Source organism: Gymnoscopelus microlampas (assembly GCF_963454915.1).
Source record: "Gymnoscopelus microlampas genome assembly, chromosome: 8".
Classification (NCBI taxonomy): domain Eukaryota; kingdom Metazoa; phylum Chordata; class Actinopteri; order Myctophiformes; family Myctophidae; genus Gymnoscopelus; species Gymnoscopelus microlampas.
The window spans coordinates 53,752,663-53,780,162 of NC_139945.1; the positions used below are offsets into that span (position 1 = coordinate 53,752,663).

The 27,500-nt window shown below is 42.0% G+C and overlaps 1 protein-coding gene across 1 annotated transcript in view; it reads right to left on the reverse strand.

Annotated features, from left to right (window-relative positions):
- LOC311050142 (chloride channel protein 2-like) overlaps positions 1–27,500 on the reverse strand; it is a gene marked incomplete at its 3' end in the record, with an annotated part of 256,197 nt that overhangs the window by 80,311 nt on the left and 148,386 nt on the right. Inside the window, exons 9-12 of the mRNA XM_084064112.1 lie at positions 26,548–26,632; positions 19,053–19,154; positions 18,848–18,932; positions 16,233–16,388 (exon numbers count right to left, since the gene is read on the reverse strand). Of these exons, the coding sequence (XP_083920238.1) occupies positions 16,233–16,388; positions 18,848–18,932; positions 19,053–19,154; positions 26,548–26,632 (428 nt within the window). The remainder of the gene's footprint in view (positions 1–16,232; positions 16,389–18,847; positions 18,933–19,052; positions 19,155–26,547; positions 26,633–27,500) is intronic.

Sequence of the window (27,500 nt, forward strand, 5' to 3'; positions counted from 1 at the left end):
GGGGGTCCTTGCATGAACAAAATTTGAGAACCACTGATGTTATACTGCAGCAACATACGTTTTCTTTAAAAAAAAACAACTGTTAGGATATACAATGTAGAAGACATTTGTAGAATGTTCAAAGATCTTTCGGGATTTTTCAAAAAAATAGCAGACAAGCTCATAGCTCTATGAGCTTGAATATCTGCTATTTTTTTAATAGCCCAAAGTATAAAATAATGGTTGAAGCTAAAAATCTAAAATGACACAGTATGCGTTCCCGGATTGAATGGGTTAAATATTATCACATTAATGATGGTAAAAGGGTAAACGGTGCATGTACAGCAGGGGTGGGCAACTTTGATGATGGAGAGGGCCACTATATTTCCACACTCACTCCAGAGGGCCACGTTGCATATTGCCATTCTATGTCACACAAAAATAGCACAAATAGCCGATCTACAAGCTCAAAACGTGTCGCGCTGCGACGCGTTTTGAGCTTGTAGATCTGCTATTTGTGCTATTTTTGAATTGGAATCCAGAATTCTTTTTTTGCTATTTTCGAATTGGAATCCTGAAAAATAACATTTTTATTTTATTTCAAATGCATTTAGTTATACTTATGTTAACTTTATGAATTTAAATACAAATGCATTGGACATAAAAAAAGACAATAGCATTGTAATACTAGTCATTAAAGGGTTAGTTCAGATTTTTTGAGTATTTTCTGTAGGAAATACTTACCATTAATTTAGTGGTTGCAAAGGTATTAATTGATTGCCCGAGTCCCGTGGTCAGAGTTATGGTCCGTTTCTGATAAATATGAAGTAGTTCCGGTAGATTAGTAGATTTGGTGGGGGCCGCTCATTAAAAATAATAAATAAATAAAAAAACTAACGTCATTTATATTGTTGACCCATTTCTACCATATAGAGCAGGTTTCGTTCAATTTCGACCCTCTGTCACATGGTACTAATGTTTGTGTCCAGAATCACTGCGCCGCGGCAGCCTACTCACGCACAAAATATATGACACAAAAAATAGTACCATGTGACAGAGGGGTCGAAATTGAACGAAACCTGCTTTATATGGTAGAAATAGGTCAACAATACAAATGACGCTAGTTTTTTAAATGTATTTATTTTTAATGAGCGGCCCCCACCAAATCTACTAATCTACCGGAACTACATTCATATTTATCAGAAACGGACCATAACTCTGACCACGGGACTCGGGCAATCAATTAATACCTTTGCAACCACTACATTAATGGTAAGTATTTCCTACAGAAAATACTCAAAAAATCTGAACTAACCCTTTAAGCTACTAATATAGACTGAAGTAATTAAAGCGGGTCATGTTTGCATGTTTTGAATTGTAACAGCTGAAATCAATAATGTATCAGTAATCCGATATTAACCTGCAGGCCGCAGGAAGTGAAGGTGGGGGCCGCATGTGGCCCCCCGGGCCGCCAGTTGGCCATGTATGAAGTACAGTATATAGCTCCCTTATCCAAAGCGCTTTACAATGAGCATTACATTCACCCGTTCAAACGCACATTTACACACCAATGGCAGAGGAAACCATGCGCGGCACCAACCCGCTCTAACACGGGCAGTTAGGGGTTCAGCTTCTTGATTCAAGAATACTTCCAACACACAGCCACGAGGGGGGCGCGGGGATCGAACCGGGAACCTTCCAATAGGCTCTATGCACAGCAGCCATTTTGGAGAAACATTGGGTCTCTTCTGTCTTCTTTCACGGGTGTTACCAATGATACTAATGAAGGCTCTGTTCCATTCTGGTCAAACAGAGTCAGGGTGCTGATATTATGCATGTTGGCTCACTAGAAATACTAGTGGGTCTCAAAGTGTGGTCCAGGGACCCTCATGGTTCCTTGAGAGGGTGTAACTCTGAGAGTGTACAAATGGAACCAAATGGACCCTCCCGGGTCCATTTGGTTCCATTTGTACACTCTCAGAGTTATGGGGGTCCTTGAAATTAAAAAGTTTGAGAACCACCGTGCCACACTAAATGGAACGGAGCCTTCATTAGTGTCATTGGTAACACCTGTGAAGGAAGCAAGGAAGGCGCCCAATTTCTGTCCAATATGGCTGCTGTGCATAGAGCCTTTTCCACCTGAGCCTGTGCCTCCCCATCTCACCTGACAGCTTCTGCTCTTCAACTATATAACCATTGAGCCCTATATTCTTCTTAACCTTGTTCCATCAAATAGCTAAAATAGTCGCTCTGTAGGACGCCGTACATACTGATGCGTGGACAGACGTACCGAGGGACGTACGGATGACTGGATGTACAGACGAACCGAAAACACGATGCTATGTTCACAGAATATCGCCTATTTTTGCAGAATGGTCGCCTACGACGTGGCCAATATACTGCAGGGACGCTTATGTTCATGTGGTTAACCCTTTAAGGCCGGGAAGGAAACGCATGCGTGTCATTTTAAGGTTTCTTTGGGCTATTCAAAAATAGCAGATCTACAAGCTCATAGCGCGGCACCGAGTGCCGCGCTATGAGCTTGTAGATCTGCTATTTTTTTTGAAAAATCGTGTCCCTGGAACAAAATATTTTTAGATGGGAGGGGGTCCGCGGACAAATACATATTATTTTGGGGGTCCTTGACACAAAAAGTTTGAAAACCATTGATAATAATAATGAGCAACATAAGTAAAACAAATTATGAAAAACTTTAGGAAAAAGACAATTGTAAAATTTTGAGTTTTTTTTTGAGTGAATTTGTAAAAAGATTTGAGTTCAAAACTTTCTCTTTAAAAAAGTATATATATATATATTCAACCTAAAGATTTGCACACAATTTAAAAAAGAAATAGCAGATCTACAAGCTCGTAGCGCGGCACTCGGTGCCGCGCTACGAGCTTGTATATCTGCTATTTTTATATAGCCAAAGAAATCTTAAAATGACACAGATGCGTTCCCGGTCTTAAAGGGTTAAGAGACGGGTGGCAGATTAAATGATATCGCTTTATAAACACAAATACAGCAACGCTCATTTCCAATTTCCTCTGTATTTCCTGTGCTTTCAGTTCCAGAGTATGATCAGCTTGTTCTACTTCCTGCACAGCTAAATCATTTTATGATAAGGATGATAAGGTTGTTCATCGGCGGTGTAATTTATGTGTTTGGGAGTTGGAAACACATCAGTGATACTGTATTAAACAGACTAAACGGGTGAGCCTGATGATAAGGAAAAACACAAAACGCAAACACTGGCTTTTATTGCATTCTATTTCTGCAATGTTATTATAAGTCCGTCTCCTATTCAGTCTACATGGTTCTGGGAAAGAGGAACCTTTGTTTGCCGGTTCGATAAGGCTGTCAGAAAAAAGTTTTACATCTCCGCCGACGGAAAGTCGCGACGAAGGCATCGGGCCCTATTTTGCATGTCTTAATTACCGCCAGGTCTTATGTCTTCACTGGAGGCTTGGACGTCTCAGGTTTCCTACTTTGAGGACGGTAAAATGTGCATTGCACGAGGCGGTAGATGCTAAAATAGACCTAAATTAGTCACAGGCGTAGTTTGGGGGCGCTACGTTAATCAAACCAATCAGAATATCGGCCGCCATTCCGTTTAAGATCAGCGCAAGACGCGGCGCTATTTGCCATGCTGTGCATTAACAACCCATTCAGTGCCAAGTAAATAAATAAATAATTGCCAATAGTGACGGCAATTTTTTTTCTTACCTTTTCAAGTACCGCAGTCAGAGAACATTTATATCCAGTATGATCGATCACCCAAAAGCTGCTAAACACGGAGGCTTTCGCTGTGCTTCCGCGAAAAGAAAAGAAAATGTCACCGCGACCCCTCATTCACTTGAGGAGCTGTTGAAAAATAACCTGTCCTGTCAAAAATGCGGGGGGAAAAAAAGGAACTCATGCTACAGCCGTTCCCCCACAGACGCTAACCAGGAAGTGGATGGAGCAGCAGATCTTGTGATCACGTGATCTCCTAGATCCCTCTGTGTCTGAGCCTGAAATGGTGGCTCATAGGTTGCGGAACAGCGCCATCTAGTGGTAAACACTGAAAACACGGTTTGGACATGTACACGTCAATGGCACTCTGGGCTTTGGGAAAAAAACATGAATTTGATTAGAGTGTCCTACTGAGTCTCCTACTGACCAATGACCCAAACATTCATCATGAACTTCGTTATCAAATTATTGGCTCAGGAATGCAACAAAAACTAAAGAATCTCCATGAATTCAAGGCTTCATGGGGTGTGTATTTGATAGAAAATAAAAACGTTTTGGGGTGAACTACTTACTCCTTTAAGTGGTGGGATCAAAAAACAAAGAAACATCACATTGAAAGGAGAGATGTCCAAGTGCATGTATGGCTCTCAAAATCACTGTAGCCTTTCTGCCTAATTGTCTAATTAAGTTACTATCTCATATCAAAACCTGTATTTTATTTCATTGGATTACTGAAGGAATAAGTCTTTGAAATGCCACCTAAATTGTGAGAAGGAACAGAGTCTTTCAGATCTGATGGATTGATACGGGTGAATGCGGCTTTGGCTGCTTATCGTGCATGCATGCCCCCGTCGCCGCCCAACATTTCCTTTTTGCCCTATAGAGTTTGATAGGGATAATGAAATCATCATTGATACATCAAATTGACACTTCACAGATTATAGAGAACCTTGAATTATAACAAATTGCTTGAGAATAGGCCGAGTATGGCTTAGTTAAACTGCCGGTGTCCTAAAACCAAACCATTTTTTTTGCATTTATGACTTGATCCTGAGGACGTCTTTGTGCTAAGCGCCGAGTCTTGGTGAGTCAAGGTGTAAAATACCACCTGATTCGGATGCTATCAATGCATTGAATGGGACATTATCACCTTTTATTAGACCATGGGCGAAGTAGACGACCTACTTACCTACCCGCGATTTATCAGACCATTCATTGGGTGTTATCAAGACATACTGTTATCAAGACATACTGACCTACCAACGGAGATGACTTAAATAGTTCAGTTTCGGTTTTGGTTTCGGACCATGACGGAGGCGCGCAGTCTCAGGCGAACTGGAGCCCCGTGAAGGACCACCGAGGGAGCTAAAGCGACCGAGTTGCCGTCCTGAACGGTGCGACGTTCGCCTGAGCCTACTCAGCGCCGTTGGAGTTACAGTATGTGCCGATATATCAGGCACAGAATCGTAAATCTTGTTGTGGGGACTGCTCCGCCTCCAAGTAGGTCAGTAGCTCCTGATTACGCCCAATGAATGGTCTGACAAATCGCGGGTAGGTCCGTATATCGCCTACTCGTCGCCTACTCGCCCATTCAATGGTCTGATAAAACGTGATAATCTCCCATTCAATGCATTGATAGCATTCGAAGCCGGTCAAAATACCAGATATCGTATAGCGCCCTTAACCCTTTAACACATATACTGCCAATCCCGAGATATCTCGGGACATTAAATCCACCCGTTACCTGCGTATCCCGAGATATCTCGGGATCGTCTTTTAATGTGGTTTAATAACGAAAAAAACATTTTTTGGTACCATCCTTGATTTTTTTTTTTCCTCATGACGCTTCCGACCTATCCTATGAGAAAATTTCCGACAACCGTTTCCGGTTCGTTTTTTATCTTGAAAAAACAGTTTTTCCCTGGTTTTGGCTAAAGATCATGGTTTTCACACGGTTTAAAAAACGAATGGTAAGCTCCGGTTGTATTTTCTTTTCTTTGATCGACGAACGGTTATCCTCTTTGTGTTTAAAAACGATCTGATAGCCGATCGGATGCTAAGCTAATCTAAGATGGCCGGTGGGGAAACGTCACAGCCACGTCACAGCCAAACGGATATGACGTTTGCAGGCTCTTTCAGCGGCTGATTCCACAGAAGAAGAAAAAGGAAAAAAAGTGTAAACATTATGAGGGCTCGTACGTCCGTCGTTGCTGTTTATAAACACCATCCGATCGCGGATTTTAATGGATATAATTTTTTTGTGAACGGTTCAAAAGGCTATAAAACTCAAAAACGCTGGCAGTGGGTGAGTACCTTATGAATAAACTCTGGCAGGGAATGTGTTAAGACCTGAGGCGATTCTTAAAAATGTTTTCTAAATCCTAACAGTTTTTTTGAAAAAAAAAAAATGTTTTCAAGATATTTCAAAAATAGCAGATCTACAAGCTCACAGCGCGGCACTCGGTGCCGCGCTGTGAGCTTGTATATCTGCTATTTTTGAATAGCAAAAGAAATATAAAGTGCCACAGATGCGTTCCAGGTCTTAATGGGTTAATTAACACATTGGCTGCCATTGACGCAGATCTGCGTTCATTTGCGCAAAAGCCCGTTGGCTGCCATTGACGCAGATCTGCGTTCTTTCAAAAAAAAATTTTTTTTCAAAATAAAGGTTTTTTTTTTATTTTTTATTTTTTTTTTAAACCCAAAGACCAAGGAGATATGATTTTCCGAAGAGTTTTGCTCCCAGACACTTCCTTATAACTGAAAACTTAAAAATTATGTATCTCGGCTCCTAAGTGCTTTTTTTTTCTCATTGAAAAAGTCTGGCAGCCAGCTGTAGGTAAAAATTCAAAAAGCTGGCAGCCAATGAGTTAACACTCCCCCACATGCTAAATATCCTGGTGAGTCCTAAGTGATTGTGTTCAGCGCGACTTGGAAAATAGTGATTGCGCATAAGATGGTGGCGTTATTATCTGATTACATCTAAGACCTGGAAATAAGACGCGCAAAATAGGGCCCGTCATGTTGTCGGTTTGCCTGTACAATCATATGTCCGTACGTCTGTCGATGCATCTGTAGGTACGTCCCACATGTGAGAAGTCTACATCTCAGGAAGGGCTTGAGGGAATTTCATGACAATGTGGTACAAATGTCCACTTGGACTCACGGATGAACGGAGTACAGTAGGTGGTCAAAGGTTAAAGGAGAATTTTGGACGCGGATAGGCCTTGCGCTAGATCGCATATTTTAATAGCTTTTTAAAAAAACATTTTTTTTTTTAGATCTGACGTTCATAGTGAGAGAACACTATGCAAAAAAAAAAAAAAAAAAAAAAATCTAAGTCTCGCTAGACGAGATTGAAATCTCGAGATTTCAATCTCGTCTAGCGAGACTTCTGTTGTTTTTTTTTGGACAGTGTTCTGTCACTATGAACGTCAGATCTCAGCAAAAAAAAAAAAAAAAAGCTATTCAAATGTGTGATCTAACGCAAAGGCCTATCCACGCACGTTTTAAGCTGTGGCGGACCCAGGATGGAGTTATGAAAATGTTCTACTGTACCATTCATCCTAAGATATCATAACATCATAGAAAAGGTAAGCAAAACTTAGTCCAAAATTCTCCTTTAAAGGTTAAGGTCAATTTGTCCCAGTGATGTTGGTGCGCTACACAGAAAAACGTATGTGCAAAAGAAATGCAAGAAACTATATAGGACATGCAATATACATACTACATAGTACACCACCGTCAGTGGAATATCGCTGACACACCTACATCAGAAACACAGGATCATGGGAATTTCTGTGTTGACTTGAGATTTCGTTTGCACTGGGCAGTTATCGGTCGATTGCACAAGTTTACCGCCCTCAAACTAAACTAGTGTGAAAACGGACTCTCCGAGTTATATTAACACTGTGCACTATATTAACACATTGGGTGCCAAAACCGTATATATACGTTTTTTGCAATACTTACACAGAGTGCCAAAACCGTATATATACGTTTTTTGAGAAAAAAAAAAATTGAAACATTTTTTTTTTCAATTTTTTTTTTTTTTTTACCTTCTAAGCACCAGGAGATATCATTTTCCGAAGATTTTGACTCCAATCCACTTTCTGGTTAACTTATGACTTCAAAAGCCTGTATCTCGGCTCCTAAAAAAATGTTAAAAATCCTGGCACTCAGTGTACTCTGTTTAAAAAAAAAACCTGGCACCCAATGTGTTAAATCTGTGCACGTCTCCTGGTTGCATATTGCTCCCCCCACAGAATCACTGGAGTGTCTGCAATGCACCCTGTTGGCCGAGTTGTGGAACAGTTATCAACAGCACGTCTGCTTGTAAACATGAGTATGCCAACTGTTCTGGTCTTCAACGAGCTCCACCCATGGCAGCTGTTTCGAACTCGACCGCTGCCACTTTATGGTTAGTGTCTAGCAACCCTGGTTGCTCATTTATACACTCATTACAACTTGTATCTATTACCCTTTACACACTTTACATAACTGCCCAAGAAACTGCCCATTCTCTGAGATAGAAACGACAGCAGACTGAGCATCGATAGCAAAGTAATTGATAGTAAGTTGATACTTTTACTAAAGTAAAAAAAAAGAAGTAAAATAAAAAAAGGGAACAATTTTTCCCCACCACAGGCTGAGAACCACTGCCGTAGGCAAAGCAAGGTGTACACCTTCAGCTCATCAGTGTTCTGCCAGTGTGTGTGTGTGTGTGTGTGTGTGTGTGTGTGTGTGTGTGTGTGTGTGTGTGTGTGTGTGTGTGTGAGAGAGAGAGAGAGAGAGAAACGTAGAAAGAGTTCAGTTGGAAAAGTGAAGTAGAAAGCTGACAGGTTCACGTTGAGGTGAATGATACCTATACTGTACTGTGGGTCAAAGCAAACAAGAAAAACCCAAAAAACTTCTGACACACTGACCAGGACATTAAACAACATTCTAATGTCTGTCTCTCTCTCTGTGTGTGTGTGTGTGTGTGTGTGTGTGTGTGTGTGTGTGTGTGTGTGTGTGTGTGTGTGTGTGTGTGTGTGTGTGTGTGTGTGTGTGTGTGTGTGTGTGTGTGTGTGTGTGTGTGTGTGTGTGTGTGTGTGTGTGTGTGTGTGTTTCTGAGGACAGTCTACAGTAAAGGTCCTTGAGGGACACTGAAAGGGCCCACTTCTATTCCCACTCCAATTACACTACTGACAGCATAGTCATTTTCTCTCTCTCTCTCTCTCTCTCTCTCTCTCTCTCTCTCTCTCTCTCTCTCTGCCCTCCAACAGAGGACTCAATGAGACGAGAGGAGCTCTCTCTCTCTTGCTGTTGACGAATGTTTTTTTTTGTTTTTCTCTTGCCTTTGTTATTTTTTGCCATTTGTTTTTAAACCCAGTAGCACTTTGTGATTTGCAAAAATGTAAAGTGCGTTATAAATATAATGTATTATTATTAGAATTATTAGAATTATATTATCATGTTAAACAAACTATATGTTCCCGCTGTTCTCGTACAGACAACCAGTCAGATTGAGGCTTCAACTGTTGCTTTTATGAAATAAAACACTAACTAATAAATGCTCTTTAATCTATTGTTAGATGGACCACTTGAAATACTACTTAAAATAGCACACACGCGCACACACAGACAGACAGACAGACAGACAGACAGACAGACAGACAGACAGACAGACAGACAGACAGACAGACAGACAGACAGACAGACAGACAGATAGATAGATAGATAGATAGATAGATAGATAGATAGAAGAAAAGCTTGTTCTGATTGGTCACCTGCAAATCATTGGGACCCCCATGGCAAATTAGATGATACATCTCAAGGGGTTGGGTTTGTTCCATTAGTAAATGTTTTATTGAGTCAATGCTATTGTCTTTGTGAATACGTTTTCGGGTTTCTGATCAGGTCTGGAGCGGAAATAAATGTACGTCATTAGGGGGTCGGAACGCACGACCGGAACCTCCGGCGCTGTGCATCTCCAAATTGATTCCCCTAGTTTAAAATGTGTTTTGTTTGGTATAATCGTCGTTTGGTACTGTATGTCCATCTTTTATTCTAACTCGTAGTTTGGAGTTTGCCCTCGGTTTGGAGAACCTTGAACAATGACGAATGCCCGGGTGATACTGTAATATAAATGAATACATACAGAGTACTATATACTGTATGCGTGTGACACACAAGTCTGAATGGTCCTTAAAGGGATATTTCACTTTCAAACACGTTTGGGGTCAGTTTTTAAGTGAGTTTTCCAAATATGTTTGAAAGTGAAATATCCCTTGAATCCCCTTTTCCAGTCATGTACAGTATGTGGTCTTAACATTTGCAGTAGTATTCTTGCATTTCACTAGATATCTACTGAGAGTTGAGGACTGACTCCTAAAGACAATTGATACTATTCATCATATACACATGCACGTCCACATGCACACTATGTTCACGGACTGGACACATGCATGCTTCAGTCAGCACTGTGCTCTTATTTCACTATAGTATTAGGAGAGAGACTGGCGCGCGCGCACACACACACACACACACACACACACACACACACACACACACACACACACACACACACACACACACACACACACACACACACACACACACACACACACACACACACACACACACACACACCTGCTGAATGGTGGGCTGACTATCGCAGAGAAAGGGAAGATTGACTGAAATTGGAATTGAAATGGAAAAGTAATCAAAGTGACTACAGTGTCTTTTGATGAGGTCGATTTTTGGTACAGGGTGAAGGATAGGGGACGAGAGAGGAAGAGAGATGTTCTCTGCGGCGCTGCAAAGAGACAATGAAAGAGAGAGAGAGAGAGAGAGTGAGACCATACGAAGGTGATATTTACTGTAGTAAATATCACCACAAAATCACTGCAGAGAACTGTCAGAGAGCTTAGAGCATCCTGACCACCTACTGTGCACGCACGCACGCACGCACACGCACACGCACACGCACGCACACGCTTCCTGTGAGATTTACAGCACCCAGGTTGCATGCTGGTCTTTCAGTGGACCATGTTTCATTTGGATAAATACAGGTTAGAGAGGAAGCCAATGTGAATCCCTGTCCTCCACCAGCAGCACAGCTCCAGGTTTTCCAATGCTATCCAGCCTCTCTTTTTAACACATCCACCGCCAAGGGTAAATCTCAAAATGTACTCACCAGTGCCAAGGTTTTATTGTTGTTTTTTGTTTTTTTCACGTCGCCATAGACCCCGTTAAAATCCTTGTGAATGCGCGATGCACTGTTTGTAAACATCGTGCACATGTTCCTGTGTCTACTAGTGCAGACCACGTGTCAAACGGGGCATCCATGTTGTAGTTAGAACGGTTTATGTTAAACAGTGATGACCGAGGAGAAAAAACTACAAGGGAGAAAATGGCGTTTTTGTGTGCGCTTTAGAATGGAGGCCGACGGAAACGGCAAAACCGGATCGCAAATAGTTCCGTTCCGGTGGTGTTACACTGAAAATGGTCCGTGTAGAAAATTGGGAAAAAAAAAATTAAAAAAAAAAAAAAAAGGAAAAAGCACCCGGACCGTAGCACTACGGTCTCGGCGCTTAACAGTTGGATTTAATGGACCGTAGGACTACGTTCTTGGCGTTTAATGTGTTAAAGGTGTAGTGAAATGAAAAATATGTTTTTCCACACTTTTAGAGCATATCCGTGGTCATCATATGGGCATACCTAACACTATGCCCAGGGCATACATACCTAAGGACTCTACAGTCAAAAACCTGGGGGTTATTATTGACTCCGAACTGAATTTTAACACACATATTAGTCATGTTACCAAGATTGCCTTCTTCCATCTGAGATATATTGCGCGAATCAGAGCCTATCTGTCGTTGGACGATGCAAAAACGTTGATCCACGCGTTTGTTTTCTCTCGCCTAGATTACTGCAATGCACTTTTTTCTGGCCTGCCAAAGAAAACAACCGACAGACTACAACTCGTTCAAAATGCGGCAGCCAGAGTTTTAACTAAAACTAAGATGAGAGAACATATTACCCCCGTTTTAGCATCACTTCATTGGCTCCCGGTCGTTTTTAGGATTGATTTTTAAATTCTTTTACTTGTTTATAAGGCTCTTAATGGTCTGGCACCTTCCTACTTCTATGACCTCCTCCCTAAATATGTTCCAAACCGCCCCCTTAGGTCCTCTAGTGCTGGCCTACTCGAAGTGCCTGAAATGTCTGAAGCGGCATTCTGCTTCTACGGGCCAACAGCATGGAATAAACTCCTATTACTTCTAAGACAGGCACCCTCTGTAGACATTTTTAAAGCACAGCTCATTTTTTCACACTTGCTTTTAGTTGATTTTGTTTCTTCTAAATGTCTGTGTGTTATTTATGTCTGTACTGTTTGCTCGACTCACTGCCTCTTAGTTTTAGCCATGATTTTTCTGCCACTGTTCTTTGCTATTGTTTTATATTCCTTATTTTCTTGTTTTTTGCTCTGGTTACCACTGTTCCTTGCTATTGTTCTATATTTTATTATTTTTGTTTTTTGCTTTTTGTTTTTCTTGCTCTGTAAAGCACTTTGAGCTGCATTTATGTCATGAAAGGTGCTATATAAATAAAATGTATTATTATTATTATTAACAATAGATGCCAAAAAAAAAAAAAAAAAAACATTTGTGTGTATTTTTATATCTAAACTCCCTAAAAAGCCAATCTTAATTACTTCCTGTAAACAAAAACGTGCTGCGTGATGACATAACGCAGCTTTCATGAATATAAATGAATCTTGATTACATGCACCTGTTTGATTCCCATAGCTGCACGTTCTTCAAACACAGCTGATTTTAATTACAGAGCTACTCCGTTTTGAATCTCATTCAAGATGACATCCAGACGGTGTATTACTCATTTTAAACTTAATCTGCACACTAAAATATGTATCTGAAAACATTATAGGTTAGAAATAAGCCAGGTAGTAGCAAACGTGCTTCACTGGCCGTCTCTCTCTCACTTGTAAACAAACACTAGCCGTGTTGCGCACGGCTGAAGTGATTGAGATTCCAACGTCCCATAGCCTGAAGGGATGGGACCTTCTGATTGGTTTAGAGTCGGTTGAGACGACGTTTCAGACTGAACCTTCAACATAAAATGACCGAAAATGTCACTGCACTGCATCTTTGAAGAACCCATGAAATGGCTTTTTTGCTAACTTTTCCTCTGAAACGGAAGCCTTGACCAATCACAGTCTCAGCCGACCATCCCGTCCCCTCGGGCTATGGGATTGATTAAATAGCCATTATGGCACTGACTGCAGCTGTGTCTCTGGCAGTGTGAGTGATTAGAAAGCGAGGGGGTCAGTGCTGATTGAAGCTGTTACTGCGTTGACTTTTTCTCACCTCAAATGTTTCCAGTACTGTTTAAGTTTTAAAGGAGAACATTTGACTAGTAGACTAGCAGAAACAGACTAGCAGAACCAACAGTGTCTCTAAAATGAGAAGCACCTGCATGTGGAGGAAGATGAGAATCACACAGGTGAGTGAAATCATGATTCATAATTATCAATGAGGGCTTCTGACGTAATCATGCAGTACGTTTGCGTTTGACAGGAAAAGATTGGACTTTTAGGGAACGTGTATGAAAATGAAAATACACATTGTGTGTTTTTTCGTCATCTACTTTTAGGTATGTCCTCATTATGACCACAGATATTCTCTAAACATAACATGTTTCATTAAATTAGGTCTTTAACCACTTAAACCCAATGAAATTCGTTGAACAAGGTCCCCCAGGCGTCTGTGCGTTGGCCCCCTCCTGCACCGAATCTCTTAGCCAAAAAAAGCTGATCTACAAGCTAACAACAGGGCGCGTTGCGATGCATTGTTAACTATTTTGGCCAAATGTTTGCCTATTGGCCAAATGTTTGCCTATTGGCCAAATGTTTGCCTTCATGTGGTTAAAACCAGTGGTGTAATGTAACTAAGTACATTTACTCAAGTGCTGTACTTAACTCGTTGTGTGCCAAAACCGGATACACGGTTTTGCAAAGACACCCCGTCGAGTGCCGTAAGTAAAAGTACCACTGTAGAATACTCTATATTACAAGTAAAATGCCTGTATTTTCAAAATGTACTGGAGTAAAAGTACAAAAGTATTGGCATCAAAATAAACTCACAGTACAAAAGTAAGTATAAGTAAAAAAGGTTAAATACAAATAATAAAAAGTAAAGTAAAAGTACCTCAAAATTGTACTTACGAGTACAACATTTGAGTAAATGTTACATTCCACCCCTGAATGGAGCCCAGGAGGACCAATGGCTCAGTTCCAACTCTGTATTCCCTTTTGTCACCTGTAGGCATTTACTTTTGGAGGTCGAGAAGGGCTGGGTTCCAATATGTTTCAGCTGATCTCCCTTCCTATGCTTCTCTATGTTGTGTTAGCACAAGATGAGGTGTTCCATAACACCTACGGTGACCGATAGTCTTGAATCAAGGAGAGACTGAGAGGTAATATTTTTAGTTATTTGGTTGTTGTTTTTTTCTTTGCCGCCCGGAGCTTAGATAACTGTAGAACAGCGGAGTCTCTAATATTTCCACATCACTTTTATCTCTCACTTAAAATACATTTGGAACATAAACCTGAAGGCAAGGGGAGAACGGTTCGATTCCAATACTTTTCTGCCTCCCCAGGTCTAGTATCAAATAAAAAGGGCACACTCTGGCCATTTATAATGCATTCACGGCCAATTTATTATCTCCTGCTGACCTTCCTTTATCTTTATTGGTGCTGGAGCTCGGCAGCTGTTACAATACTGACTGCACGCACGCGCGCGCGCGCACGCACACACACACACACACACGGTGCTTTCACACTTTTCTGTGAGACCTGGGCTCACGTAGGATATGCACATCCCTACAGTTCTTTAAACACGGCGCCAGACCCAAAAAATAATCAAGTGAAGAAAAAAGGACTTTTGGTTCAAATAAAAAAAAAGAGCAGTTTAGCGTGTGTGGACATTCCTTTTTTCTTTACAAGTCTCACTTAATGCAATTTAACTGATCAAACGGAATAATCAATACTTAAATTGTGTTAGGAGCAGGACATCAAACATGAATCATGAAGACAGTATAATTGGCAAAATTAACCAATGTGCAATGGTTTGTGTGGTAGTATTCAAGCTCACAACGTGTCTCAATGCACCCTGTTGTGAGCTTGTAGATCCGCTGCAGCATACTTGGGCAACTGGCGGCCCGGGGGCCACATGCGGCCCGCAGGTTAATATCGGATTACTGATATATCATTGATTTCAGCTGTTACAATTCAAAACATGCAAACATGACTCTCTTTAATTACTTCCGTCTATATTAGTAGCTTAATGACTAGTATTACAATTCTATTGTCTTTTTTTTTATGTCCAATGCATTTGTATTTAAGTTCATAGAGTTAACATAAGTATAACTAAATGCATTTGAAATAAAATAAAAATGTTATTTTTCAGAATTCCAATTCGAAAATAGCAAAAAATAATTCTGGATTCCAATTCAAAAATAGCAAAAATATTTTTGCTACTTTTCTGTGACATAGAATGGCAATATGCAATGTGGCCCTCTGGAGTGAGTGTGGAAATATAGTGGCCCTCTCCATCATCAAAGTTGCCCACCCCTGCGCTACAGTACGTTCCCTGAACGTTCGCCCCCAGAATAGGGATGCTAGGGTTCATGTGTCATTCAGTCCAGGACCAGGCAACTGGCATTCAATTCACGTGACGTCACTAACAAGGGTTCCATGTGTCATGGCTGCACCCTACTGGCGAAAACTGATATCTATTTCAATGTTTTCATCCAAACCCAGTATTGTAAATCTGAGAGATCCCAAGTGTTGAATTGCCTTTTTTTTTTTAACCCTGCTTCAAGGGCCAGCAAACACACACAGGGCTAAATCCTCCCTTAGCCCGCAGATGACGAGGGCCTTAGCCCTGAGGCTAATGACGATGAGGAGGATGAAGATGTCTGTTTCTCCAATAGAGGATATGCGTGTGACATCATCATCAAACCAGGAAGTTATGCAGGAATGCCTACTGAGTGTCAAAAAAATACTTTCTGGCCTTGACAGCCCATGCATCCAAACAGAAAAGTCATATCTGATTGCATTAAACAACATTAAACAATGTTAAACTAATTTTGCATGTTTCTTTGCCACTCGATTTGCCACTCGATGTGCCATTCACTTTAAGCATGCGCATATCCTCTATTACTGAATGTACTGTAGTGAGAGAGGGGAAATCTGACCTAAAGTTGCGTGTGTGTGTGTGTGTGTGCGTGCGTGCGTGCGTGCGTGCGTGCGTGTGTGTGTGTGTGTGTGTGTGTGTGTGTGTGTGTGTGTGTGTGTGTGTGTGTGTGTGTGTGTGTGTTTTCGTGTTTTCTAGAAAGACACAAACAGAAAGCGGGAGAGAGGGAATGTACAGTGTGCGTGTGCGTGTGTGTGTGTGTGTGCACGTGCGTGCGTGCGTGCGTGCGTGTGTGTGTCTTTTGTCCCCTACCTTCATCACGATGAAGAGAACCAGGGTGACAAAGACATTGACCTGCGGGTGCTGCCAGGCCGCAGAGTGTCCGATGTAGTCAAACTCCTCCGCGATGCCCTGCTTGGCCCACGTCCTGTTGTCCAGCAGCGTCACCAGAGACTCCTTCTGGGTCAGCTGTAAAGTCAAGTCGTCTTTATTTAGATAGCTAGCACGTTTAAAAACAACAGGAGACGACCCAACGTGCTTTCCGAACCGAGAACGACAAGACAAACAGCACACGGTGTCCATAAACCACAGTCCGTAGACTACACAAACAATAACAGAATGTAAAACATAGAATTAATCAAGTATTATAAGGGAAGGGGTTTTAAAAATAGATTAACCCATTAAGACCTGAGGCCGTCTTCTAAACATTTTCAAAATCCTAACAGTTTTTCTGAAAAAAATGTTTAAAAAAATATTTTCACGATTTTTCAAAAATAGCAGATCTACAAGCTCATAGCGCGGCACTCGGTGCCGCGCTATGAGCTTGTATATCTGCTATTTTTGAATAGCCAAAGACATCTAAAGTGACACAGATGCGTTCCAGGTATCAATGGGTTAAAAGAGCAAACATCAGTGGAACATAGACCATAAGTCAACCTCAGACTGAGATGAAAAGCCAGAGAGGAAAGGTGAGTCTTTAGGTTAGATTTTGAATTGTTAATGGTGCGGCTAAGTGCATCGACATGCACAGAGAAGAGTCGAGAGGGTCATACAGAGGTTCTTTAACCCATTGAGACCTGAAGCCGGTTCTACATGTCTCCTATATCTCAACAGTATTCTGAAAAACCTATGTTTCTATAGCAGTGGTGCTCAATCTTTTTCATGTCAAGGACCCCCAAAATTATTTGTATTCGGCCGCGGACCCCCATCAAAATATGTTGTTCCAGGGACCCCCCAGAAGCAAAGATTTGAGTTACAAATGTTCACTTTAAAAAAAATATATATACATGTATTCAAAGATTTGCACACATTTTCACAAAAATAGCAGATCTACAAGCTCGTAGCGCGGCACTCGGTGCCGCGCTATGAGCTTGTATATCTGCTATTTTTGAATAGCCCAAAGTGTAAAATAATGCTTTTTAGCTCAAATCTAAAAATGACACTGTTCCAGGTCTTAAAGGGTTAAGGGTGCGTTCACTTCACACTGTCTGCCCCATAATGAATACAAAGCACGGCCTACACAGTAGAGCAATTTTCAATTTAGGCATTTAGCAGACACTCTCATCCAGAGTGACTTACAGTACGCATGGTAAACACATACATCATCAAATGCAGGGAGACGGCGTATAGCGCCTCGGTAAAGATCAAATGGCTATTAAACCTGATTTGTAGCATTTGGGATACAGCCTGCCCTTATTAAAATAATCCATTCTCCTGTTCTGTAGGAGCTAAATTGCATATGGATGGGGAGTATGACACGTGTGAGCCGTAAAAAAATGTGCGCGTATTTTATGCGTGCGTACATCAAAGGCAGGCATGACCAGACATGTACATCATGGATTCAGGAGCTTAATGTGGCAGATTTAAAACTACCACATGCTGTCTTTCTCTCTCTCTCAGTAGGGAGCCAGCTTGAAGGGTGTGTGTGTGTGTGTGTGTGTGTGTGTGTGTGTGTGTGTGTGTGTGTGTGTGTGTGTGTGTGTGTGTGTGTGTGTGTGTGTGTGTGCGTGCGCACGTGCATGTGTGTTGTACAGTATTGCATGTGTGCCCAGGGCCGAAAGACACAGAATATTCTTTCAAATCTGATAATTAGACAGGTGTGCGGGAGAGAATTGGAGGGAAGTCTAAATGACTCACTAAGCCATCTTGATGTGCATGTGTGCACACTCGCTCAAGCACATGGACACACACGTACAATTGAGTCATATCCTGACAGTCAACACACACACACACACACACACACACACACACACACACACACACACACAGTTAATTATGTTTGTGTATACATGGTTTGCATTTAGAAAAACAAAACAAAAATAATTTCTGATTCCTGCGAAACACATTGAATAAAATGCATAAAAAGTCCCCTACATTATGAACTTACACACAGGAAACAAGTCCACTACAAAAACAGCATGGACTGTGCAAAGATTAAGTTGTGCTCATACGTGTCTACAACCTGGAGGGCATGACATGGAACCAGGTATTAGAAAACATACATTGTGTGCACGTATTGCATGTGCTGTGCATGTCCTTCTGTAAATGCATGAAATCCCTGGGTGAGTGAGTGAGTGAGTGAGTGAGTGAGTGAGTGAGTCCCCCACATATCACGAGAACCGGACGACCAATCAACTAAGGACCCCATATTTGGAGTACCCTGATGTCATCAATATGACGTCATAGTACTGCCCTCATAGAATGGCCTGGACTCCATAATTGGGCATGAAAGGGACAGATACAGAGATCTCTATATGGGCATAAAAGGGACACAGACAGACAGACAGACAGATATTGCAAAACTGAGGGGGCATGTGTCCCCGACTTGCATTGTTCCCGAGTAGGCCAGGGGCCAACAACAGGCACCAGTCTAGTTATGATGTAATATGCAAAACAGGCGGGCATATCATGTGTAAGGCGGAACCAACCTTTCCAGCCATGAACTGTCCAAATCCAGGGGGAAAGGTCAGCGTGGACACCAGTAGTGTGACCAGGGCTGGATACAGTAGACGCCTAGAAGGTAGAGAGAGAGACGAGGGGGGTCTCTACCAGTTATTTTTGTGGGGGAAATAATTCATTTCAGATCGACTTAAAGTTTGCGAGAGTGATGGTATAGTATAGGGCCAGACTCACTTTTTCATGAGGAACTTGTTGATGGCCTTCTGTTTCCTGATGAACTGGACAATCAGTCTGTTCAGGTAGACAAACAGAGCCCCACCGAAACCACTGGCAATACTGGAGAGAGAGAAAGAGAGAGAGACACAGAGGGGGAGAGAGAGAGGGAGAGAGAGAGAGAGAGAGAGAGAGAGAGAGAGAGAGAGAGAGAGAGAGAGAGAGAGAGAGAGAGAGAGAGATTCAGAGATGAGTTAACCCATTCAATCCGGGACCGCATCTACAAATGTCTTCTAAAACATTTTTTTTTTTAAATAACCTATGTTGCTACAGTACAGTATATATATCAGTGGTGCTCAAACTTTTTCATGTCAAGGACCCCCAAAACTACATGTATTTGGCCGCGGACCCCCATCTAAAAAAATATTTTGTTCCAGGGCCCCCCCCCCTAAAATATATTTTGTTCCAGGGACCCCCCCTAAAATATATTTTGTTCCAGGGACACCCCCCCCCCCCCCCCCCCCCCCACAGAAGCGAAGATTTGAGTTACAAATAAATATTTATATTTAAAAATGAAATATTTTTCTTGTTTTAAAAAAAATATATAGCACATTTACAAGCTCATAGCGCGGCACCAAGTGCCGCGCTATGAGCTTGTAAATGTGCTATTTTTGAAAAGCCCAAAGTGTAAAACAATGCTTTTTTAGCTCAAATCTAAAAATGACATAGTTCCAGGTCTTAATGGGTTAAAAAGATGAGAAGGAAGATAAAACGAACTGTCAGAGAGAGAGAGAGAGAGAGAGAGAGAGAGAGACCTGCAGAGCGCTAGAAGAGAGGAGAGAGAAAGTGGGAGAGAGATAGGCGGCGCACGACGGCAAACGAGGATGCGTGGGGGCGGGCGCAGAGACAAAGCGCAACGAGAGCTTTACATAAGCTGCCATTTAAACACTTTGTGGGAGTACGAGAGAGACAAAGAGGGAGAAAGAATAGATTCACAGGGCTCTGCAGTCGGCCTAATGCTCCCACATATATATCACACTGCATTATTAATCCTGTCAAATACGCCTTAATAACCCATGAGTGGGTTGATGAGGGAAGCTTTGTTCCTGTTACGTAGGGCGCTCTTAACCCTTTAAGGCCTGAAGCCGATTCTACAAATGTCTTCCAAATCCCAACAGTATTCTGAAAAAAACGTATGTTTCTATATGAGTGGTGCTCAATCTCAAAATATTTTGTTCCAGGGACCCCCTGAAGCAAGGATTTGAGTTAAAAATGTTCGCTTTAAAATAATATAAATATATTAATTTGCACACATTTTCTCGATTTTTCAAAAATAGCAGATCTATAAGTTCATAGCGCGGCACTCGGTGCCGCGCTATGAACTTATAGATCTGCTATTTTTTAATAGCCAAAGTGTAAAATAATGATTTTTTAGCTCAAATCAAAAAGTGACACAGATGCGTCCCAGGTCTTAAAGGGTTAAACCCCAGCGCGCTCGCACACACACACACACACACACACACACACACACGCACACGCACACGCACACACACACGCACGCACGCACACACACACACACACACACACACACACACACACACACACACGCACACACAGGTACAGCATGCAAGATTTATGTGTCTGTTTGTGAATGTACGCCATTCCGCGTGCATGTCTTGCTAAACCTAGGGCAGGGCGACACTGGCTAAATCGACTAACACAGAGTTTTTACCGAACAACTCCACAATGGTACTGTTTTTGGGGAAGGCTTTAACGACGATGAATGCGAAGAGATCTGGTGTAAAAATAAAGAAAATTAGAAAAAGGAATGGCCCTAGTCTAGAGCCCTGGGGGACCATTATGGTTTAATTGGTTAAGATGATTTCCCCCCCCCCCCCCCCCTTCACAAGAACATTTTGACAAACAGTCATTAGTTAATGTGGATGACCAAACATGCAGTCCTTGTTCATTTCGCTCAGCCAGAACAGTCTTAATTAGGTCAGAGATGGTAATACAGCCTTTAATAAGAGGACCAGACAACAAAATTAGACTAAACTTGTCACATAACACGGTTTCAACATATCACCCAGCTCTAACTGAAGTTCATTACTGTATGTCATTTTCTACTTCCATTTATAATCCCCCGTGTGTGTGTGTGTGTGTGTGTGTGTGTGTGTGTGTGTGTGTGTGTGTGTGTGTGTGTGTGCGTGCGTGCGTGCGTGCGTGCGTGCGTGCGTTCGTGCGTGCGTGCGTGCGTGCGCTCTCGCGTGTGTGTTTCAACTAATTGGACAGAGAAGGGTCTGGGTTGCTGCTAATGATCCCACTAAGATCCATCCATCCAAGACGGTAATTAGACCTTTTGTAGAAAACATGAATACGATTATGACAGGAATACAAATCTGAGAGGAAATATACCTATTCGGTATTCTTTTTTAACAAGATACAATAAAAAAAAAAAGTGTGTGTGTGTGTGTGTGTGTGTGTGTGTGTGTGTGTGTGTGTGTGTGTGTGTGTGTGTGTGTGTGTGTGTGTGTGTGATCCTCAACTTGTAGCAAGTTCTATTGGGCAGCATGCTGTACTATACCGTATTTAACCCATTAAGACCTGGAACTGTGTCATTTTTTAATTTGAGCTAAAAAGCATTATTATACACTTTGGGCTATTCAAAAATAGCAGATATACAAGCTCATAGCGCGGCACCGAGTGCCGCGCTACGAGCTTGTAGATCTGCTATTTTTGAAAATTCGTGAAAATGTGTGCAAATCTTTGAATATATATATTTTTAAAGCGAACATTTTTAACTCAAATCTTTACTTCTGGGGGTTCATGGAACGAAATATTTTGATGGGGGTCCGCGGCCAAATACATATCATTTTGGGGGTCCTTGACATGAAAAAGATTGAGCACCACTGATATAGAAACATACGTTTTCAGAAAACTGTTGGGATTTAGGAGACATGTAGAATCGGCTTCAGGTCTCAATGGGTTAAAACTGCAACTATGTACTTTTCTGATCTACAACAGATTTGAACCCAGCTCTCCTGCACAGTGCAGACTGCGTAGACTGCTTGCTCTGGAGATACATTTTATTTCATTTCATTTGACATTCAGGTCAAATGTTTTGTCAAACCAGAAACAGGATCGTGTCAAAGGTTGTGTCCGACCTAGACACAGCATCTAAATGTCTCAAGTGAAGAGCAGGGAGACTAAATACAACCACCTCAAGTTCTATTGCATTAACATACTCTAGCATACCAGAGCTGCCAAGTCTCACCCTTTGAGAGTGAGAGTCACGCATTGAACCTGTTCTCGCGCCTCACGCCACACTTGCCATTTCTCACGCTTTTTCCCCCTCTCAGAGCATATATTTAAAAAAAAAACGGCAATCGGGTGGAAAACGGAACGCTCGTCCTTAAACACACTGCCCAATTTTTTTCGAGGACCGTGGCCACCGGATTAGACCGGGGTGAGGGTGTTTTAGAACGACGGTTGAACCGTCGTCCTTAACCCATTGAGACCTGAAGCCGATTCTCCTAAATCCCAACAGCATTCTGAAAAACGTATGTTTCTATATCAGTGGTGCTCAATCTTTTTCATGTCAAGGACCCCCAAAATTATATGTATTTGGCCGCAGACCCCTATCAAAATATTTTGTTCCAGGGACCCCCCAGAAGCAAAGATTTGAGTTAAAAATGTTCGCTTAAAAATATATATATATTCAAAGATTTTCACACATTTTCACAAATTTTCAAAAATAGCACATCTACAAGCTCATAGCTCATAGCGCGGCACTCGGTGCCGCACTATGAGCTTGTATATCTGCTATTTTTGAATAGCCCAAAGTGTAAAATAATGCTTTTTAGCTCAAATCTAAAAATAACACAGTTCCAGGTCTTAATGGGTTAAACAGCCTCGCAATGACGACACGCAGCCCCAAGACACACTCACCCCCAATTGTTTTCGCTGACCGAGCCCGCCGGATATACCCGGGGCGAGCGTGTTTTGGGACGAGGCGGTTTTGTATTCCATCACCGCCTCCAGCATGTGATTTAATTCACTGGCTTGTTTACAAGTCGAATTTTGGGGAAAGAAAATAATCAGGTGCTCATAAACATAATGAGAGGATACAAGAGCTATCTGTGCAAAAGCTGCAAAGTGTGCATATTTAAGCAAGTATTTTAAAACAGTGAAAGCTACCGAGGAAAAAGAAACAGAAAGTGTTTAGACGACTCAAACTAGTGCGATCACGGGAGTTATCATCAAATCCAAAGATTCGTTGTGAATAATTATAAACAAACAACCTCCTGTTGCTTCCAAGTTGGGGGGGGGGGGAGTTTGACCAAAACCGAAGGTATTGAAGAGGAGGCCACTGAGAATGTTTAGGCCATCAGAGATCAAAGGATTTAGCAGCTGCCATTCTGATAATGTCAGGAGCAATGGGCCTGGACCAAGGCAACATTGACGCTACGACCAGGTAGGGGGGTCCAAGTGTTTCCAAATGGACTGCAGTCTGCACAGAACCCTATCCATCAGATCCAAAGTAGACTAGTTTTTTTTTGCAGTGGTGTGTCCTATGGTGCATGTAGGTGCCCAACTTCTTCAAAGACATGTCCTATCTAGCATGTAGGTGCCCAACTTCTTCAAAGACATGTCCCTATCTAGCATGTAGGTGCCCAACTTCTTCAAAGACATGTCCTATCTAGCATGTAGCACAGGACGGACTCTCTGTGGCCCAGAAACATTGACCGACTTTCACAGCATGACAGCAATTGGCAGGGGAACATGGAAATGAGATGCATTAGGGGGCAAGTGTGCACACACATATGAATTCACCCCTTCAAACATACATGTGGTTTGTGCACATAAGCCCAGTCATAGACACACACACACACACACACACACACACACACACACTTCCAAATAAGCCAGGTTGCACAATTCACCCACACACAGGTTTGCCTAAGCTTGGGTGCACTCACACGCCCACGAACACACGCACGCACGTTAACCCTTTAAGACCTGAGGTCGATTCTACAAATGTCTTCTAAATCCCAACAGTATTCTGAAAAAACCTATGTTTCTATATCAGTGGTGCTCAAACGGTTTCATGTCAAGGACCCCCAAAATGATATGTATTTGGTCGCCGACTCCCATCTCAAAATATGTTGTTCCAGGGACCCCCCAGAAGCAAAGATTTGAGTTAAAAATGTTCGCTTTAAAAATATGTATATTCATAGATGTGCACGCATTTTCAAGATTTTTCAAAAATAGAAGATCTACAAGCTCGAGTGCCGCGCTACGAGCTTGTATATCTGCTGTTTTTGAATAGCCAAAGTGTAAAATAATGCTTTTTAGATGCTTCTTCAGGTCTTAATGGGTTAAATGTGCCGCAAAGCAGGCTGCCTTGTTCTCCGGAGGAAGCCTTTTATGCGACTCTGATCCAGCAGTGGGCGGAAAACACCTTCGGACCAAAAAAAACATCTAAAAGAGGAGCAGCGAACGAAAGAGAGACGCAAGAGAGGGGGATTTTTCATCTCCCAGGGAGCCCACGCACCCACAGCGTGAGGCCACACTTTCATCTGGGTGGCACGGGGATCGAGGGAGTGAGGGATACGGAGAGACAGGTGGCGAGGGAGAGAGTGAGAGAGAGAGAGAGAGAGAGAGAGAGAGAGAGAGAGAGAGAGAGAGAGAGAGAGAGAGAGAGAGAGAGAGAGAGAGAGAGAGAGATAAAGGGGGACAAGGATATAGAGGGACTAAGCGAGAGAGAGAGAGAGAGAGAGAGAGAGAGAGAGAGAGAGAGAGAGAGAGAGAGAGAGAGAGAGAGAGAGAGATAAAGAGGGACAAGGATATAGAGGGACTAAGAGAGAGAGAGAGAGAGAGAGAGAGAGAGAGAGAGAGAGAGAGAGAGAGAGAGAGAGAGAGAGAGAGATAAAGAGGGACAAGGATATAGAGGGACTAAGAGAGAGAGAGAGAGAGAGAGAGAGATATAAAGGGGGACAAGGATATAGAGGGACTAAGCGAGCGAGAGAGAGAGAGAGAGAGAGAGAGAGAGAGAGAGAGAGAGAGAGAGAGAGAGAGAGAGAGAGAGAGAGAGAGAGAGAGAGAGAGAGAGAGAGAGAGAGAGAGAGATAAAGAGGGACAAGGATATAGAGGGACTAAGCGAGAGAGAGAGAGAGAGAGAGAGAGAGAGAGAGAGAGAGAGAGATATAAAGGGGGACAAGGATATAGAGGGACTAAGCGAGCGAGAGAGAGAGAGAGAGAGAGGAGAGAGAGAGAGAGAGAGAGAGAGAGAGAGAGAGAGAGAGAGAGAGAGGGATGGGGGAGGCAGGAGGTTGCAGTTCCATTCACAGTCACAGAGGAGCCCTCAGGCTATGACATGCTAAAATAAGGCATCCTCAATAACTTAATGATCCATGGTAGGTGACTCACACGCAGGCTATGCCGCATTAAAACCTCTGCAAAGCTAACTGAATCTTCTTTTCCATTCAGCGTTCAATAGCCTTTTGCATGAACCACTGTAAAAGTGAGAGATGACCTTCCATAGTGTTCTATACCCGTTCGGCCGGAACGGGTTATTCAAGGCCATTCAAGAAGCCTGGAGAAGCATCTGTGATTTTTTTTTTGATTTGAGCTAACACAGCATTATTTTACACTTTGGGCTATTCAAAAATAGCAGATATACAAGCTCATAGCGCGGCACCGAGTGCCGCGCTATGAGCTTGTAGATCTGCTATTTTTGAAAAATCGAGGAAAAGGTGTGCAAATTAATATATTTATATTCTTTTAAAGCAAACATTTTGTAACTCATTTTTTTTGCTTCTGGGGGGTCCCTGGTGTAAAATATTTTGAGATGGGGGTCGGCGGCCAAATACATATCATTTTGGGGGTCCTTGACATTAAAAAGTTTGAGCACCACTGACATAGCAACATACGTTTTTTTTCAGAATACTGTTGGGATTTTAGAAGACATTTGCAGAATCGGCCTCAGGTCTTAAATGGTTAATTACTCCAGCAATCATTTTGTGGGAATTACCTTAAAAAAAATCGATTTAAAAAAAGATATAATTGTGGACCCAAAGCTTTATATTCTCTATATCCACTTTCAACCTGAAGACCCTATTTTGGGCATGTCGTAGGTAAAAATAAAAATAAAGAGATCTACAAGCCCACATAGATCGGAATAGAATGGCTAATGGAAGCTTTCTATCTATAGGGGTCAGACTTTACCCCAATTAAACCCTATACTTCAGTCGACCAGGGTCCCTGCACATGTGGTCTATACTTGGCCCCCTCCTTTTTGCCCTTTACATCAAATCTATTTGCCAAAAAACAGCTGATCTTCAAGCTCACAACGCATCACAACCCAACGCGCTGTGAGGCGAGTCAGGCTATTTTTTAGGAGAATGTTGGCCTATTTTGACGTGTCCAGAATAATGACGCCAGGCTTCATGTGGTTAAACATCAATGGTCACTCTAACGATAAACGTGTTTCAGTTAACAGACAGGCTAATCTCACCCGATGACAGCGAAGGCGGGCAGCTCCTGGAGATCAAAGGGGAAGTCTAGACGGAAGCGGGTTTTAAACAGCGCTGTGATGGTCTCTGTGGAGAGAGAGAGAGAAGCAGGAGGTCCAGTGAGACGGCGCAACTGTCATGCAAATTCATCAGTGGTGGACTAAACATAATACCCAAATAAATACTCAAATATTCAAAAGTAGAAATTGCACAGCACATTTTCAGAAATTGCATATCTGCTATTTTTGAATGGCCAACGTATAAAATCTAAAATGACACAGTTTTAAAGATGGAGTGCCATGATATTTTCAACCCTAAAACCTGATCATAAGGTATTATTATTATGCAAGGATTTTTTTCAAAAAAAAAAAGTGTACAGAAATTGTTAAAAAAAATGTTTTTATGTGGACACGCCTCCAGTTCATTAACTATGCCTGGTTCTCACCTTAGCACCTCCTCCACCACCTTAGCACCACCCACCTGTCCTAGTCCCTCCTCCTCCTCATGCCCACACCTGTTGTGTTATGATAATGAGGGGGAGGGTATGTTTTTTGGGGGCTCTGTGATGTCACTATGCTCCTGTTTTTGGATTGGCACGTTTGACTCTCAAGGTTTCAGCCTCCAGGAAAAAACTCCAAATAGTCAGAGAAGACATGAAACACCATAAAACCACCAGCGGGGGCCTTAATGAAGTTCTATCAACCTCATAGACACATGAAAAACAGAAAAAGTGCAACACCATGGCACCACCTCTTTAATGGGTTACGGTGAGGATACATTTTATTCCTGGTTCTGGTCAGACTGAATTAAATACATTAATTTCCTTTTGGGAAACAGATAGTTTGTAATGTTTGATATACATTTTTTGATTATATCTCAATTTAACAATTGTATTTACATGTTTATCAAAATGTAGGCTTACCATATTAGCCTGGTCACCACTGTAATGTTAAAG